At 33.3% G+C, this 19,132-nt stretch overlaps 1 protein-coding gene across 1 annotated transcript in view; it reads left to right on the plus strand.

Annotated features, from left to right (window-relative positions):
* LOC138710706 (uncharacterized) overlaps positions 1-18,390 on the plus strand; it is a 75,581-nt gene extending 57,191 nt beyond the window's left edge. The window contains exons 16-17 of the mRNA XM_069841773.1: positions 12,846-12,975; positions 16,727-18,390. Coding sequence (XP_069697874.1) covers positions 12,846-12,905 — 60 coding nt within the window. The 3' untranslated portion in view covers positions 12,906-12,975; positions 16,727-18,390. The remainder of the gene's footprint in view (positions 1-12,845; positions 12,976-16,726) is intronic.
* Positions 18,391-19,132: the final 742 nt, after the last annotated feature.

Genomic DNA, 19,132 nt, shown 5'->3' on the forward strand with positions numbered 1-19,132 from the left:
TTTTTCGTTCATATTAATTTGTAATGTTTGTATTAGCAATAACTTCAATAGTAAATGAATTAAGCCGCCAAGAATGAATATGATTCATTTGTTTTTTTCACAAACGCTTCACAAGAACTTACGATCATACCTGAAACGAGAAATTCTGTTCCGGCAGTGGAATAAATATTCTAGCTTCTGAATTCTGTTCTGTTCGATTCGATTCAATGTGCCAGTTTCTGCTACCTTCCATTTAAGTACATTGTGAAGAGAACTTCTGTTTGATTCGATTCCGCTAAGTATGAGTGAGCCTTCAGATTACTATCTGTTTCGATCCATGGCCCACTAACTACGTGGAAGAAATTTTCAAAACATGGAAGCCTTTGAAATGGATATCACTGAATTCTTCGCATCAGAATCCAGAAACTGTTATCACAGGATAACAAACCTCACTGAAAGGTGGTTCAAACCATAAAATGGCCTTTACTTTGAAGATCAGATTAATTTTTTGTCACAGCACACTCCAACTAAAATTTTGCTACAAAACCAACATTACTTATGAGAGAGTATCTGTATGTACGTGCTTATTCAGATGGCACTGTCTGGTTAGAAATCCAATTGCCCATCTTTAACTACTCCTTTCCAGAGCTAGGAGCTATTTAGTTTAGTTGGTTTCCCAATGAGAAGTTTGGCCTATATCATAGTCGATGTAGATCTCAAAGTTCTCAGTAAACCTCTCATCAGGTTGTTCTTTATAGCTTGTTTCATTATAAATTTAGGGATACTGAGACAAGGTTCTGGGTAATAGCATTGGGTGGTAGTTTCATCCTGGATCAGTAAATTGGCTTGTCTTGGGACCCAAATGAGCTGTACTTTATTGCTTCTGGATAAGGTCTATTACTCTGAATAAGATTTCCAGTGCAATTCTGCATTCTTCAATCAGCCTGGTGTCTACTCTTTGCATGCTTAGTGCATCCAAATTAACCCAGCGAGTTTTGAGGTTACCAATGTTAACATACAGTACTTACATTATCACAGTTGAGAGTTCAGTCATTGTAGCTGGATAACGTAATGTCTTAAGTCATCTACCTTATCAGATTTATTTACAGAAACAAAATATATTACTAATAGAATGATTATCTATTTCTTGTTTCGGTGCTTAGCCGAACCTTTTTCAGCATTTATTTGTCATACTCATTAATTTAAAAACAGTTACAGCTAACATTACTCGAACAATTTTCACGCCACATTGATTCTTACATCTCTTCAAAAATGAGGAGATGAGAATAACAGAGCGATAATTATGTAGCAATAAATAATTCAAAGAAGATTCAAGGCTGTGAGTGAAATAGTTTCTGTAAAATATATATGGATTCTTTTCTCATATTTTAAATGCTGTGTGAACAAATTACCTCGTGGTTGGAAAGTGTAATGTTTACTATTGGTGGGTGCACTTTCTTACACTGACAGATGGTGCAATATTCGATGATTCAGCCAACCATATATTGTTAATATAAAATATTATTAATTATAAGCAGTTAGAACTACATTTATTCACCCAAATTAAGAAAGAAATTTCTGAAACTACCTGTACATTTTTTCTTTGACTGATGGTTTATGTTAAAAATCAAGATACTGTTAGTTATAATCAGAACATTCATAATTTAATACAAGCATATTTGCCCTTTGTTAGTCTCAGCTTTTATAAAATGGAGTTCACTGTTCATGTATTACAGTCTTCAGTGCACTGTGTAATTTATCTGTAAGCTTTAAAGATCCAAGAGGAAAAGTTTAGAATAGAATTAATAAAATTTCTCCATATTTATACCCTCTGCAGAACTAATGAACTGTTTATGCCTGTAAATGAAATCAATCTACTTACTATGTATTATACATATTAATTTTTGTATAATTTTTTATTTGTTCCTAATCTTACAGCAACAGTGTTGATGGAAGATCTATGAATGCATTATTAACAAAAAATCTGTCCCAGAGCAAAGGGCTCATGGCAAATTTACAGACCATTTTGTAGCAAAAATTATTATATTTCATGTAGCCTATACAATTCCGAAATGAATTGAATGCATATATCGAATATGAACAAAATACAATCAGTAGTTTAGGATAAATCTCTGTATATAGACTGACAGACAAATGGACTGCATGCTGGACTGACCTATTTTTTTGGTATGAAGAGTGTTAAAATGCGAAAATTTAAGTAAATTTTTTGAGGCATCACTATATGGCAGAGGATGGAGTAATAGCCAATAGATTCTAGTCATTCTTGCATGTCGAATTATGTTAGGGTTAAAGAATTCTGCTGTAGAGATGTTTACACCTGAGAAATAGAATTCTTCAGATTGCCAGTCTGTAAGAAGCCAGGAGTGCTTAAGTTCACATATTTTGCAAACTTTAAAATAACTGAACTTTTCTATTTTTTTTTATGTTGGGCAGTTTTCTTAGTACTTTTTTCTTTCTGAAGCTGTTAATTTTTAATTTTACTTCACTTGTTCTGTTGTCCATTGGTCACCTACTTTTTTTATAAGCAATGAATGTGTGTAAAGAATATTTGCACGAAGTCTTATTATATTAATTTTGTTTACTATTAAATCACTTCATCGTAAATTAATTAATTAATGATTTCACATAAAACGTTTTATACAGTAAGTGATTTATTAACAACTTGTACATTTCCCATGATATTGTGAATCATTTTTAACTTATTTTCGTTCAGAAAAAAAAAAACAGCTACTGAAATCATTATGGTCACTCTTTATATTTTGTTTAAATGTGTGTTTCTTTCCACATTCCAAATAATAATCAATCAACCAATCTTCTTAATGTATCCAGCTGTTTGCTGACTACATAAAGTCCACTATAGTCCACTGTAGTCTATTCAGGTGGCTATTCCCAAATAACATTAGAATAGATATGCTGAAATTCGAACATATTAGAGATTGTTGTGAAGTTCTTACTAGATATGAAGAAAATGCTTGACTCAGCTAGCTAATGGTACTAAAATTTTGGAAAGGAATTGATGTACCATAGTGAAATAAACTCTTAATGGTTAGTGGGATAATGAGGTTGTTAGAATAATGGAATAACTTATTATTTGATAATATGACCACTTTACACGAGGAAAGTCCACCCTAATTTTATCTACTTTGGATATAAATTCAGCTCTTCTTTCTTTCTTTCTTTCTTTCTTTCTGCACTACAAAGTGATCTGTGCATTTTCATTGAAGTAATGCCAACATCTGCTTTTCAACACAAAGTCGATTTTCTTTCGCTGTATTCTGAGTAAATGCTTTCATCGGCTGAACCAAATTTGGAGTAAATAGAAACAAAATTAAAGATGTTTTCATTTTTGTTTTGGGAGGATTTTTAATATTACTTCGTCACCACCTATATTTTAACCAGCCATAAAAATGAGCGTCCAATAATTTAATATTGTAAAATTATTTTCCTGAATGTTTCTTGTTTATTTGTATGTTAAATTCTATTTAACTGTTTGTATTGCTATGTTCTGCCCTTTGTGGCAGCCCAGGAGGTTGTTATTTTCTTCAACTATATATATATATATATATCTCAACAGTCACAGAAATGGTCTGAATGATCTGCAAGAGTTTGGCATTGTCTGGTAAAAAATTTACCAAATTAAGGGTATAGAGGAAAAATGATGTCATATTTCCGTTAAGGGTGAGATATTGATCTAATTCAAAATACTGTATTACTGCAAAATTTATTGCTGTTTCTATTGAAAATGAAGGAAAGAATGACTATATCCATAGTGATAATTCTCCTTTTTACCAGTTTTGATAAGAATGATACCAAAGTTTGTAGTAATCTATTGAATTAGATATTTGTAATGACATCACTCTTAAGGGAATTGTGACATTCATAATTTTTCCTGTGTATCCTTCAAATGTTCCTCACAAATACTCTTTAAAAGGATGAATGCAGCTGTTTATTACGTAATTCCTGAGACTTATGTTTAAACAAGCCACTGGTTGTTTTGAATTCGGTTTCGAGGAAAAATGATGCCTACATAATACCCCAGTGAAACTTAAATAGGAGAAGAGATGCCAAGATTAAGAAGACTAAGAGTGGGTACTAGAAAGTCGGAGTTAAGGAGTTTTACATTCACTTGTAATGCAGTGGCCCTTTCATCACTCTCACCTTGCTAGACATTCCAATTGCTCTTTCTCGGTTATACCCTTCCTCATATTCAGTAGTTTTATCAATAGTTCCAAATATATTTACTAATATTGATTGCTTTTAAGTTAAGGAACCATGCTAATAATACAGATATTTTCTGAATTTTTATACAGCCAGATCACCTTAGAGTCTTCTGTTACAACCCTAGTTGGTTTGAATTAAAACTATGTTTTATTTTTGAGTATGGGAATTTTACTTGAAGCAAGTAAGAAGGTAGCTTTGGAAGTAAGTCCCGAAAAAACAAAGTATATGATTATATCTCGTGACCAGAACATAGTACGAAATGGAAATGTAAAAACTGGAAATTTATCCTTTGAAAAGGTGGAAAAATTCAGTTATCTTGGAGTAACAGTAACAAATATAAATGGCACTCAGAAGGAAATTAAACACAGAGTAAATATGGGAAATAGCTGATATTATTATTCAGTTGAGAAGCTTTTATCAGCCAGTCTGCTCTCGAAAAAGCTGAAAGTTAGAATTTATAAAACAATTGTATTACCGGTTGTTCTGCATGGTTGTGAAACTTGGACTCTCACTTTGAGAGAGGAACAGAAGTTAAGGGTGTTGGAAAGTAAGGTGCTTAGGAAGATATTTGGGGCTAAGAGGAATGAAGTTACAGGAGAATGGAGAAAGTTACATAACACAGAACTACATGCATTGTATTCTTCATCTAACATAATTAGGAACATTAAATCCAGTCGTTCGAGATGCTCCGGGCATGTAGCATATATGGGTGAATCCAGAAATGCATATAGAGTGTTAGCTGGAAGACCTGAGGGGAAAAGACCTTTGGGGAGGCCAAGACATTGTAGGGAGGATAATATTGAGGTGAGATATGTCATTAGGGAATGGATTAATTTTCCTGAAGATAGGACCGATGGCGGGCTTATGTGAGGGTGGCAATGAATCTTCGGGTTCCTTAAAAACCATTTGTAAATAAATAGGTCTCTTGCAAGGCCATACATATACTTATTCCAACGATGTTCCAGAACTTTTATTCTGGATTTTAAAAATAAATTTTCTTTGCTATGGAAAAAGTTCTTTGCTGCAGCTTTCACATTTTCATCTGTAAGTTTCATATCCATTGTTCAAGAATTAAAACAGAAAATCAATATCCCGAATTTAAAAGAAAACTTACAAATTAAACCAAACCCTTTAACTCTATTAAATATAGAATATAATCTAAATTTAACAGAAGAAATACTGAAATCAGAAGTAAACACTGAAATACTGAAACAATTGTCTTTAGAGACAATATTAGGTACCCTCCACAAAACTGGCTTCATTTATACACTGACGGGTCCTTGATCTCCAGAGAACAAGGTGCCGGTGCAGGTGTTACGTGCTGTCTCTTCTCACTTTATAGCTTACTTGGATATGGAACAACAAGTTTTGATGGTGAAATCATTGCAATAAGTGAATGTCTCAGGAATCTTTTATGCCACATCAATAAATTTAGGAATGCGGTTATATTGTCAGACTCCAAAGCAGCTATTCTATCAATCGTCTCTAAACACACACCTTCATCTCAAACAGCAGAAATAACTAAAATGCTCTCTCAATTCATATCACTCAATAAAAGAATTGTATTCCAATGGATACCATCCCGTTGTGGAATCCTGGGAAACGAGAATGCGGATGCTTTAGCAAAGAAGGGCAGCACTGCTACTTACAGACCCGTTACTAAATCTACGTTTTACTCTGTGAAGAGATTTATTAAATCTACATACTTAGACTTCAACAAACAAAATTTGATAACACAATCCCAAGGGAAAAAATGGATCTCTCTGCATCAAAATCCACAGTTAATTCCTGATTTACCGCAAAAATCGTCTGTAGCTGCATTTAGATTGGCAACAGGCCATGATTGTTTGGCTAAACACCTGCATAGAATTGGAATATATCAGTCCCCGAATGCCCATTGTGCAACTCAAACCAAGAAATGGATTCGGAACACCTCAAAATCTGTGCTTCATTGGCTGGTCATGATAATATCTTTGAAAAATATTGGAGTGCAAGAGGTCAAATGACTTTATTGTCAAACGCCTAGCATTAGAAAACAACAACAACATTTTCATCTGTTTGAAATTTCATTCCAACTGGGTAATTTTTCAGCCAGCAAAACAGACATGAGTAAGCTAGCTCTGGTGATATTGAACCAATCAAAACTACAGTTGTGACTTTCTGTCACGGTAATCTCACATCTATGGGGCTGAATATTGCCTTGGTGATAAAGGAACGTACAAATACAGATTTAAACGAAGAAGTAGTGCACTGAAACTGAGAGATTTTGATATGTAAGTTAACAGTATGGTACCTTAAACATGAATGTTGGAAGTTACCATTGTCAACCATTTTTTATGACAGATGGGATTTTAAGTACAATTTTTTGTAGTCTTTTCCAAGCATATTTGTTAACTTATAACTGCTGGATATAACATTTACTCCGTTGTTGGAAGAAAATGTACATAACATGAAACATGGTGGTATAAAAATTCCTTAAAATCTTGACAGTTTATCTAGACTTTATTAACAGGAATTAGTAATTGCTGTTTGATAATTATATAGAATTATTGTGGAAGGAAAATGTTTATGACAAAATCGACAGATGGGAATTAAAGTACATTATTTTTCTGCGTGTTTTCCGAGTAAATTAACTTATAACTGGTGGTTACAACAGTTGTTTAATTATTTAGGGGAAACAGTGTACAAGGTGAAATGAAGTGGTATCAAAAATGATTTGAAGACCATCCATAAAATAAAATAAATGCAGGTGGTTTTTTTTTTTTATATCTCCTAGTAATCCTTGATGATCTAGTGATTTCCATGCTTACTATTGAATCTGAAGTGGGATAATAAAACTTAGAAGTTCCCTATCAGAGATTTATGGCGTATAAAAGAACCTTGACGCAGGCAAAATTACGTGCTAGCTCTTTCTCACTTCATCAAATTCCTTGCTTCATGAGCAAATGTTTCTTAAGTACAAATGTCTTCATGAAGACTGCAGATGATTTTACAGGATAACTGGCCTTGAAACAGAAGAAACCTCTGACAGACAAAGTAGGAAACGAAATAGAAAAAGTGGAATATAATAGATCTTCAAAGTCACACCATTTAATAAACGTAGATTTTTAATTTTTTCGTACATTGTAGCCAATCTGTCAGAAACAAAAAATTAATTTATTTTAAGACAGCCTGATGTTTTTACTCTCCACTATATCTTTTAGTATGTAATTTAATGTTTTCAATTGCAGAGTTCAATTATTGCCACTAAAACAGAAGATTTATTGCAGGCATAGAAAAGTACGGTGCTAGAAAGGTTTTTCCTGCATAGACTAAAATAATTATGAAAGAAATACAGATAAGTGGCCTCAGGATTCAAAGACTATACATGCAAATAGAAGTCAATGCACTACTTCAGGACTGTTTGTTGTGGTACTAAAATAATCACAAAAATTCTTCAGTTCTTTTATCATCAATTTTATTCTTACTATATATTGCTACATATTCTTATATATTATACTGTTTCATTTTATTTCTACAGAAATATTTTTGATTATAAAAAAATTGAGTTTTGTTAAAACCTAGATTTATAACAAACAATAACATGTGCAAAAACGATGTTAATCCTGTATCATTATAAGTTTATGCAGTATTAATGAAACACTTACAGTAGGCCTATTGTACAGATACTCGTATTTTCGTTGTAGGCCTATATTGGCAGGTTGGACATTTGACTATAATTTTCAAGTGTACAAATCTATTATAAAGGCAGTCTGTTGTAATGACACTCCAGTTTCTGTAGTCCTTATTGCATTCTAAAACTCTTACCTGATTGTCAGATATCACATAAATGTATGAGCAGTTGAGAGCAGAAGTGTGTAAGTAAAAAATGGGTAATGATGGTTAAAGTAAACATTCTGTAAAATACAGCGCAAAGTAGCAATTACTATTCAGTTTTTTTAAACTATTAGTAGTAAGTGGATAGCAAGGAGGACATATTAATTGCTACTTTGCGCTGTATTTTACAGAATTTTTACTTTAAACCTCATTACACAATTTTGACTTAAACCACTTCTGCTCGAAACGGCTCATATATTAAATTAATATTTGAGGAGAAAAATTCGCTCCAGCGCCGGGGATCGAACCCGGGTCCTTGGTTCTACGTACCAAGTGCTCTGACCTCAGCTATGCCGAATTCAATCCACAGCATTGGATCGAACTCTCCTCTTACAGTATTATTTCCCTTTTATGGCCTGACTCCAAGTTGGGCATATACGTTGACATATATTTCAAGTCAACTGCCATTATACAAGGAGTGCACTCAGCTGAGTGACTAATGGCCGGGATTCCACAGTAAAGTGCACAGCAGTCTGTACGGAATCATGCATGTTATTAATAACATCTTTAGTAAATACGTATATTATAAAGTGAAGAAAGTAGTAAAATGTGAAATATAAGGCTATTTACTTTTTTCATTATAATTTGTTGTGTGGGAAAACCTTTTGTTTTATTTAAGTTGGATTCCCATATACATGATTATGCATTAAATTTCTGGTGTAAAATTTAGTAGAAAATATTGAAGCAAAATATTATTGTATGATAGTGGTAATACTGCAAACTTGAGTAAATATTATTTTTAGAAAACTATGTTACGTTTTGTAAAATGTTTTGTCTTCTTGTACCATTTTAAAATGTTATACAGGGCTTTCATTTCAAAACTTCCCAGTCTAAATAACTAATTATTTAAATTGAATTCAATTTAAAAAAAAAAAAGTCAATTTAGATGATGAGGGGGAAGTTTGAAATCGGGCTTAATTGCATTTTAGATTTCACCCCCCCCCCCACCCCCAGCCACCTCCACTTTGAAATTTCAAATGGCACCCCTATGTTTTTATACTTAAATATGAAAAAGCATTCAATTGTTTATACACCTCATTATGTTCGTGTATTAAATTATTGTAAAATGGTGTATACCCTTCAAGAGAGAACAGAAATCATATTTATGGAACTGAAAACCGTTGTGCTCATAGAACTGCTAGAGCTTTCAATGAGAGGCATCCTGAGAAAAACGTAAGTTACCGATATGTCATAGATCTAATACAGAAATTTGAAGAAACTGGTTCTGTGTGCAATAAAGCAAATGACCAATGTAGAAAACTCGAACCTTAGCAGATTGAAATACTAGGTCATTTCATTAATGAACCCACCACCTCCATTCTAAAAGTAGCTGCTGTGACAAACATTTCGGTGGTTCCATACATAAAATGCTAAAATTAACGAATTTTTCCCCTACAAAATACAAAGTCACCAACAGCTCAGCAAAGACGATTTTAATAGAAGAGTAGAATTTTGTGAACAGATGTTTCAGAGAATTGAAGATAATCCAAATTTGACACAAAATATTTGCTTTAGTGATAAAGCGACGTTTTTCTTAAATGGGTTTCTCAACAAACACAATTATAGATACTGGGTCATTGAAAATCATGTGTTTCATGAAAATAATACTCAATTTCCTCAGAAGATCAATGTGGGGGGCTGAAATTTTTGGGGATGATATTGTTGGACCAATTTTCATTGAAGAAAACCTGACCGGAGAATTTTATCTGAACATATTAGAAAATGTAATTGATCTACTTGTCACACTGTCGCTAGAGAACCAAGTCAATGGAGGAAACCTAGTGTTGGACGAACAAAATTTGCATTTTCAACAGGACGGAGCTCCCACACACTATGCAGTACCTGTACGACAATGGGTGGATAGAAGATTTCCTAGAAAATGGATTGGTAGAAGAGGTGGTGTAGAATGGCCGACGAGATCTCCAGACCTGATGCCACTTGACTTCTTCCTATGGGGTCATTTGAAATCAGTTGTTTATACTCCTTGAGAATACCCAAGAACTGAAAAATAAAATAACCCAAGAATGTAATCGGATTAGTAAGAAAACACACCAAAACATTCGCAAGGAGTTCCAAAATAGACTGTATTACTGTCTAACTAACAATGAAGCACATTTTGAACACTTGATTTAGTGCAAAATAAACTGTTTCTTGTCAGGTTGTCAGGCAAAAGATGTGAAATAAACGAATGAGGTGTAGAAACAATTGAATGCTCTTTCATATTTAAGTATAAAAATGTAGGGGTGCCATTTGAAATTTCAAAGTGGGGATGGGAGGTGAAATCTGAAATGCAATTAAGCCTGGTTTCAGACTTACCCCTCAATATTTAAATTGACGTATTTTTTTTTTATTGAATTCAATTTAAATAATTAGTTTTTTAAACTGGAAAGTTTTGAAATGAAAGCCCTATATATTGAGCCTCCAATGTTCATGTAACTCTGTCACTCTTGTTTCCCCTCTCAGAAATAATTGTAAAATTATTTATACTTATAACATAAAGAAAATAATCCAAAATATACATACCGGTATTAATTTAGTTTATATTTTTGCATTTTCATATGTGACTGTTATTTCAGTCATTGGCAAAAGAAGTGGGAGGATGATTAGTTATTAATATCGAATGTAATGAAGATAAGTGCTCGTCATATCTATTATATAAAGTTTTTATAACTTTATTTTATCCGAAATCTAGTAGGTAGCAGCTTATTCATTAAACTTTCAATAACAGGACATTTTTTTGGCTCCTCAAAAATATAGCTTCACTAGGTTTTGATAGGATATAATCTCAAATTGAAACATTTATCAGTCATTTTGTAATTTCAAGGTTTTGAAAAATTCATGGTTTAAAAATTTGTTGTTTTTAATTATAAGCAAATTGTATTCTTAAAAAAAATTCTATAATTAAGCATGGAATATCTGCATCACATCAATTTTGAAAAATTTTAACAGAGATATTGTTATATGACGGATTGTTTAACTCTTTATCAGATTTTACGGAATTGCCTATTTTCATGTGTTAATTATTTATATCTAACATAAGGAACTTTTACTTAAAAACTGTTGAAGCTAGACTGCTGATTTTTTCTTACAGTTCATGAACACGTCATAATTTAACTTCATTATAAAACAGTAGGTTTTTTTAAATTTATTCCATTACTCAGAAATATTTTTTCAACGATTTTCATTACAGTAACTCCTGTAATATTTCCAAAATTTAACAAAACATTGTTTCAGTACATGCAAAGCATCCAAATAAACAATTCCGGAAAATTTCAGCTCTCTAGATTAAATAGAACCTGAGAAAAGTTTCCTTTTGATAGGAAAAACTAAACTTAAAGAAAATGAGTGTTAAAATAAGACTTGTATACATATCACTACACCCTCTTCTCAGAAAAACGAAAAATTAACATGGATATAATTTTAGTGTAATCGTGTGTGATATACCATTATAAAGAGGAAAAATCAAGTCATAATTTGAAAAAAATATATATATAAGAATATAAAATTTCCCGCCTAAAATCCGTAAATTTATGAAGAGTGTTAAAATTAAAACTTGTGATCTATACCCATTCCAGGGTTGCCAGATTCTCTAATCAGGAAACCAGGATGTGATGATATTGCGTCCCTACCTTAACATGACTACACATTTGAATTAATTCAATTTGCAATCAATTTATTTTACTTGTTTTATGTTATTTCAACTAATTACCGTGTATAGAGCCTAAACTTTTAATTTTGTTACATTTTTGCTAGATTATGAAATTTCCTTTGAATTCTTTGAATTATTGACAGAGTCTCGAAAAATGTCATATTACAGCCTGATCTATACAGAAAAAAATGCGTGATACAGTGTTTAAATCCTATCAATAATAAATAAACTTTCAAAAAGAGTAAAGAATAAAGATACTGCATAATACCTAATACATGCTATGGTATTATCATTTCTATTTCAATACAACCCAATAGGAGGTGCGAGGCAGCATTGATGACGACATCAAACTTAGGTTGGACAGGGTCTTGAAAAAATGAATAAGGAATTTAAAAATAATTTCATAGAAATGAGGAAAAATTTATATTATATATATTTCGAGAGAAATGTAACTCAATCCAGGACACAGGACACACCATTAAAATCCGGAACAATTCTGGGAAATCTAGGTCGTCTGGCAACCCTGACCCATTCTCGAAAAATCGAAAATTAAAGTGGATACAATTTTTAATGTAATCATATTATGTGACATACCATTTCGAATAGAGAAAATCAAATACGTTTTAAAAATAAAAAATAAATATAAATTTCACCCAAAATTCAGTTCCATTTCCCCGTAACTAAAGTACATTATTTTGGTTATTCTAAGTGCAAAATAATTAACCAATTTTAATCAAACTTGGACTCATTGATATGTCAAATTTAATCAAATTCCTCCTTAGAATAACTGACTTGTTTCATGCCATCAGCTGGACAGACAATAAATGAAACATGGCTGAATATGCACATAGACAGACATGCATGATATGAATTAAGGTGTATATGTACAAATGCACATAAAAAACCAAATTCGATAAGTTTAAGTGTTTCATTTTGAAAGATAAATTATGTTTTTATTATTTAGATTTATTTTGTTTTAAATAAATGCTCTCATCTTTGTGAATAGTTAAAGTAATAAAAATCATGAGCAAGAAAATTAATTTCGAATATCATCATGATGTTATATCGTACAATAAAATACTTTTTTCTTTGTTGTTAGGTTGCATTGGCAGCTGATTATGACATTAACCGAGCCCTTAATTTTTATTATTCATCCTGAAGGTGGCAGCGAGGTCGCCTCAATCCACGGCGTACCTAGTACAGTACTTAATGAGAACTGGATCTACATGGTGAGTGTATCTTTTAAAGTTCTCCATGGCAGTCTGTGCTTTACAGCTTCTCATATTCTTATGCACATACTAGTAGTCTTCCTGTTTCAATTTGTTAAATCTCTTCTAAATTTTGTCCAATTTTAATTTGCATCTAGTAGGTGGTCCATATTATACAAATGAAAAATTAACAGTATGCTAATCTGTACTAATATTTAATATAAAAAATTTTGCTTGACCAGTAATACTCTAATAATAATTGTAGTAGAATGGGGAGCAAGAAAGGAGGATGGCCTGCCTTGAATAAGTTAGGTACATCCAAATTTTCCCCAGGTTAAAAATGCTGGTTCTACCACTTCAGGGAAGTCTATGGTGGAAAAGAATGAAAGTGCCAATTAAAAAAATATCACCGGTCCATAGCCTGCAGCAAACATGGGAATCTCTAGGCCATTACGAATAACTGAATGAGATTCTGCTATATAAATACAGGATGTTTCACGATATAGGTGAGTGAATAGAGGACAGTGAAACAAGACAAAAACAGCAATTTCTGAAATCAGTGTAGTTTTATTATGTCTCGTCAGTACAGGTGCTCTGATGTAGTATAACATCCGACATGCACTGAAGAAAGCGAGCATTACAACATGTATTCAATATGATTACCATTTATGATAAAGCAGGCATCAGCACGTTTTCTCATCGACAATTGCCCTTTTTTTTTTTTTCATAGGTTTCTCCACTATAGTATATTTGTGATTTCATACTATAAAATCGTGTCGCATTAGGGAGTGCAGAGGGGTGGTTATGTAATGTCGCTTCTATTTGTTGGATGTACGAATAGGATATACATATAAATCATTTAATGGATGATAGACTATACAAACACCATTTTTGGATGTCGGATGTGGATATAGGATACAATAACACTATTTATCAAAGTCATTAAACTGAGGTCATTTGATAACCTATCAGCGATAAAGGATGTAAATACCTGAGAAATAACCAACAATAAAATTATCACAATGTCGCATAGCTTATGCAAACACAATCGCGCAAAGTGTAGCTGTAATATTTGTTGGACATATGAAAGTCATTGTATTGACAGTGAAGTGTGTGAAAAACTAGCGCTCACTGGGGGAGAAAAAAAAATAGTAAAAAACAACTTCAAGATAGAAAGTGGTTTATTACAGAATTAGACAAACTACAAGAACATCCAGAACTACGAGACTTCCAAGATTGGGATTACGTCCGAGAAGACTTCGAAATGAGTACCAACATGAAACTAACAGAATTATGGATGGATCAGATAGATGACAAGACACAATATCTGGCCATAACAACATTCCAGAACAAAACTATAACATTAGCCCCACGTTTTTACTAGTAAAGATGGAAACTCACAATCAATTCAAACATTAGTAAAGTAAAATATGAAAATGTTCAGTATCTCAACTAGCTACTACTTACAAATGGAATAAAACCAGAACAATTTCTTGCAACATTTATCTTGATACATGACATGTCTTTGCAAAAAGTTAACTCATTTGTAATACAAGGGGTAACAAACCCCAGTAAAAGTATGTTCTTATCACTTCTACTCCAAGACAGAGAACCAACCATAATTACAAGAGAAAAAGACAAAACCTCATTCCATTAATATGAGTTACCTACATCCACGGGTGTATTATTTTAAGAACCAATCCTAGATCCAACCAACATTGGAACCTGGAAAAGCCTAATGGAAGGTGCAAATATACAAACAGACATAAAACACAGCACAAAAGATGAATACGCACTGTTTTGATTACACGTTCATATATTCTTGGTATGTCTGTAATGTGTTGACAACCATTGACAATGCATTCCGGAGGCAGTTAACATTATTAACAAGGCTGAAAAATACACAAAACATATAAAATATCCCCAAACAAAAATCTCCAGAGGATTGAAGATGGGGGACCTGGGAGGTCATGGTGTTGGTACACCTTGGCCAATACATCTGTTGTGGAAACTTGTGCATAAGAACTCTCGAATGTTAAAATGAAAGTGAGCCAGTGCTCCATCATGCATGTACTACATCAGCTGCCTTTCCCATAGAAGCACATCATCCAAAAGATCGTTTAGCTCATGTTGGAAGAAATGGAAGTACAGACGATCATTAAATCTGCAAGGTAAGAAATGAGATTGCAAATGTACGACATGTGTTCATTTGGTGACCACAGTGATGACATATCTCGGAAACGGTTGGTTTTCGAACCTATGTGTGTTGAAACTTTTTGCCTTGTTTTATTGTTATGTAGTCACTCCTGCAGTTAAACCTACAGTAGCATGCAAATTAATCCGAACACGACATATTTTTACATTTTCTGTCATTGTTGGTCTCACAGCTGCTCATACCGCTTTAATTGACATCTGTAGTACATGTAATTCCATTGTTGAAGGTCTGTCATTATTTTTTTTATAATATGTGACATTTTGCCTGTCGTTCTGTACTTATAAGCATTTCAGTTGTGTTGAAGACTTAATACTGCAATCCTGTGTACATTCTGTCGTCTTCACAAATGGATACAACTCCACGAAAACAGTCTAAAATTATAACATTAGCAGAGCATTCTTCTATGACACAGAGGCAAATTGCTGCAGAACGTCACATCGGTTTGGCTACTGTTAATTCGATCATAAAACGATACAGGGAGACTGGATCCATCACACCCCAGAAAAAAGGAAACTGTGACCGGAAAAGGAAGACTTCACCTGCAGATGATCGTTTAATTGTCAGGAAAAGTAAATTAAATCCCAAACTAACTGCTGTCGACTTAACCCGCGAGTTAATGGCTACCACTGGGGTGAATATTCACGTCACAACAGTGCGGTGTAAGCTTTTGGAAGCTGGACGAAGGGCTCGTAAGCCTATTAAGAAGCAACTGCTAACCCCTGTTATGTGCAAAAAACGCTTAATGTGGGCAAAATTACATCAACACTGGACAGTGAATGACTGGAAGAATGTACTTTTTTCTGATGAGTCTCATTTCGAGGTCCACGGCCACCGTGTTTCTTACGTATGGAAAGGATCCGAAAAAGTAACAGCAGCTCATCTCCAACAAGCACCCAAATACCCTTAGGTAATGTTTTGGGGTTGTTTTACACATGAAGGGCCTGGAGCATTAATACCTATCAAGGGAATGATGAATTCTGACAAATATATTCACTTATTGGAAACCAGAATCGTACCCCAGCTGCAAAAATCATTTCCGGATGGCAGAGGTGTGTTCCAACAAGACCTGGCACCATGCCATACGTCTCGAAAAACTACAGAATTCTTCAACAAGAAGAATATTCAGGTACTCCCCTGGCCAGGCAACTCACCCGACATCAACCCCATTGAGAACTTGTGGTCAATTTGCAAAAGAAGAATGCAAAAAATGGATTGTTCTACAAAGGAGAAGATGATTTCTGCCCTCATTGGTGTATGGTTTCGTGATGAAGAAATGAAGAATATTTGTGGGAAATTAGTGGAATCCATGCCAAATCGTCTCAGAGCTGTTATTAGGAACAAGAGAGGCCACATAGATTACTGAGATATGTCTTAGATCCTTTTTTTTAATCCCGTTTGAGTGTTTTTGCATAAGTAATTACGTTGTTCGGATTAATTTGCACGCTAGTGTATATTGTGAAACATATTGTATAAACCATTGATGCGCCATACTTCTTGAAATCACACAAAGTGGTTGTGGTTAACTAAGTAGCAATATTTTGTTTATATATATTTCAGGTTGCAGTCTTGTAAGTAGCAATCAAACTTTCCGCATAGGAAGTGTGCCTGCTGCCCGGACTGGGGAATAGAATTTCCCAGTTGGGGTATTCCAGTTCTCTGGAAACTGCCTGCACTCACAGCCATTGCTGGGACCTCGCAGAGTGGAGAGTGCAAGCTTGTGAAAAGGAAGGTCAGCACCAAATCATGTATTGTCTCTGTTTACTCCTCCTCTTCAGATTGAATCTATTAGCTTTAATCTCTCTATGAACACTTTCAGATTTTTAATTTTTTAAAAGTACATGATGGAAGAGGAATGATTTGAAAAGCACAGATTGTAGTTAATATACAGTTAAAGAAGTCACTTTGTTGTTGTCTCTACATCGGAATAGGCTGTTTCTTGGACTTGAGTTGGCGTAGTAGCAGGAGAAAAAGCATTTGCTGCCACATTGAAAGCAATATCTATACATTTAAATGCTTTATGTGTTATTTTAGGTGGGAGAAATTGTCTTTGTCATGCAGTAAGTAGGTACACATGTATGAAAACATGCACATTGAGTACAAATGGCTTGAGAGAGGTACACCTGATTTTATACCGTAACGCATCGCAAGCTTCATCAGCTAGGCATGCATAACCTTGGAATTTCCTTATAATAGAAACCCCTGCAGTGTTATAAAACTAGGTGAGCATTTACATATTTCCAGTGCTATGTGTTTTTTTTTTTCTTTTTATTTAACGAGAAAGAAATTTGATTATCATACATTCATTATAAAATTTATTTTTCCCACACTGTCCTTTTCTCTGCCATTCTTCATCATCTCATTTGAATTTATAATAAGAATTTAAAAGAAATTCAATGCTTTACCACTCAAAATGTGAACATCACTTTAAAAAAAGTGATATTTACTGTCAATTATCATTGCATAGGGCACTGCTTTTGTGTATGCAATATAAATTCTTATTTACTGAATATAATTGGATCTTTCACACATTTTATATTATTATTTTCGGGAAGTTTTAGTTCTGAATTTCTTTATACAGTTCTCTTTTTATCAGAATGTTTCGCCAAGTCTATGTAGTTATGCTGATATATAAGTTATTGCAAATTATAAATTAAAATATTTCATTGGAATATATAGCCGATTGTTTTGTTATGCTGCATGTTCACAGTAATTAGAGCGAGCAGATTTTAAAATAGATGAACTATTATTTTACTCGCTTATCTCCATATGAATAAATGAAAGTTGAAAACTGTCTGAAAGGTCTAATCGTAGTAAAGAAATGCAGTTTTGAGCAGGCCTAATGATAGCTTTAAAGTATTAATATGAAGCTTACATAGATTTTATCATGGCAGTGAAATTGGACTTAGAAAAAATGTAAAAAATCTCATTTGTAAATGTGCAGTGATTTGTATGTGTGTTTGTGGACATGGTTGTGAGCGAATGTGGTCTTGTGTGGTTGTGTACATGGATATGATAGAGCAAATTTGCCACAGACTTAGTGTACGTTTGCCATAAACGATTGTTGATCAAAAAGTTTCCGGACTGATATTTTTTTCTCTGTGTCGGTAACTCTATCATGCTAGTCCATGTTTTATCCTTCAGAATAGTCTTCTTGAATGATGATGCTCTAATTCCAGCACTGCCAGAAGCAGTTTTGAACATTTGTTTTTTTTTTTTTTTTTTTTTAATCTGACAAGTGTCTTATGATATTTTCCAGTTGCAGAAATATTGTTAAACCACTTCCCTTTCAATGCCTTTTTAAATTTTGGAAAGAGGAAAAAGTCACAGCTAAATCTGGTAAAGAGAGTGCGAGATTAGAGGAACTTTGTGCTTAGCTATGAATTTGTAATAAACATTACTGTGATGAAGTGACCAGATTTCCACTCATGTTTTATTGGATCGTTAGAGCAAGTAATCCTCCTCTATCATACAAAATCTCGTACAAATGAGGTTTTTGTGTTCTTTTCAACAATAGATGTCCAGAATATTCAGCATCTTCAATGAAAATTACACTCCTTTTCGAATTTCGGAAACTTGTGTTCTGCACATTGCATGTTGTCCAAATGCTCCTTTCAACATTTCATGAATTTGCATAGCAATTTCAGTATTTGATTTACACACGCTGTTCTTTGAAATATTTCACCTCTGCAGTAAAAAATTGCAGAATAACCACACAGAACTAAATAGAAAATGGCTTAGCAGATTGTCTTATGTAACATATTGGTAACATAGTAATAACAGATTCACTTGGAGGTCAATCCGAAAATTTTTTGGTCATGGCTTATATACAAGAAGACGACATGAAGTTGTGATAATTTTTTTTTTTTTTTTACATTTGGAATTTTCTTGTGTTAAGTAATACATTGCATAAACCTTCTCCTTTTAGCTCTTTATATGTTTTAATTTACTGACTACTAAACAGTC

The sequence above is a fragment of the Periplaneta americana genome, chromosome 12, assembly GCF_040183065.1.
Source record: "Periplaneta americana isolate PAMFEO1 chromosome 12, P.americana_PAMFEO1_priV1, whole genome shotgun sequence".
Lineage (NCBI taxonomy): Eukaryota > Metazoa > Arthropoda > Insecta > Blattodea > Blattidae > Periplaneta > Periplaneta americana.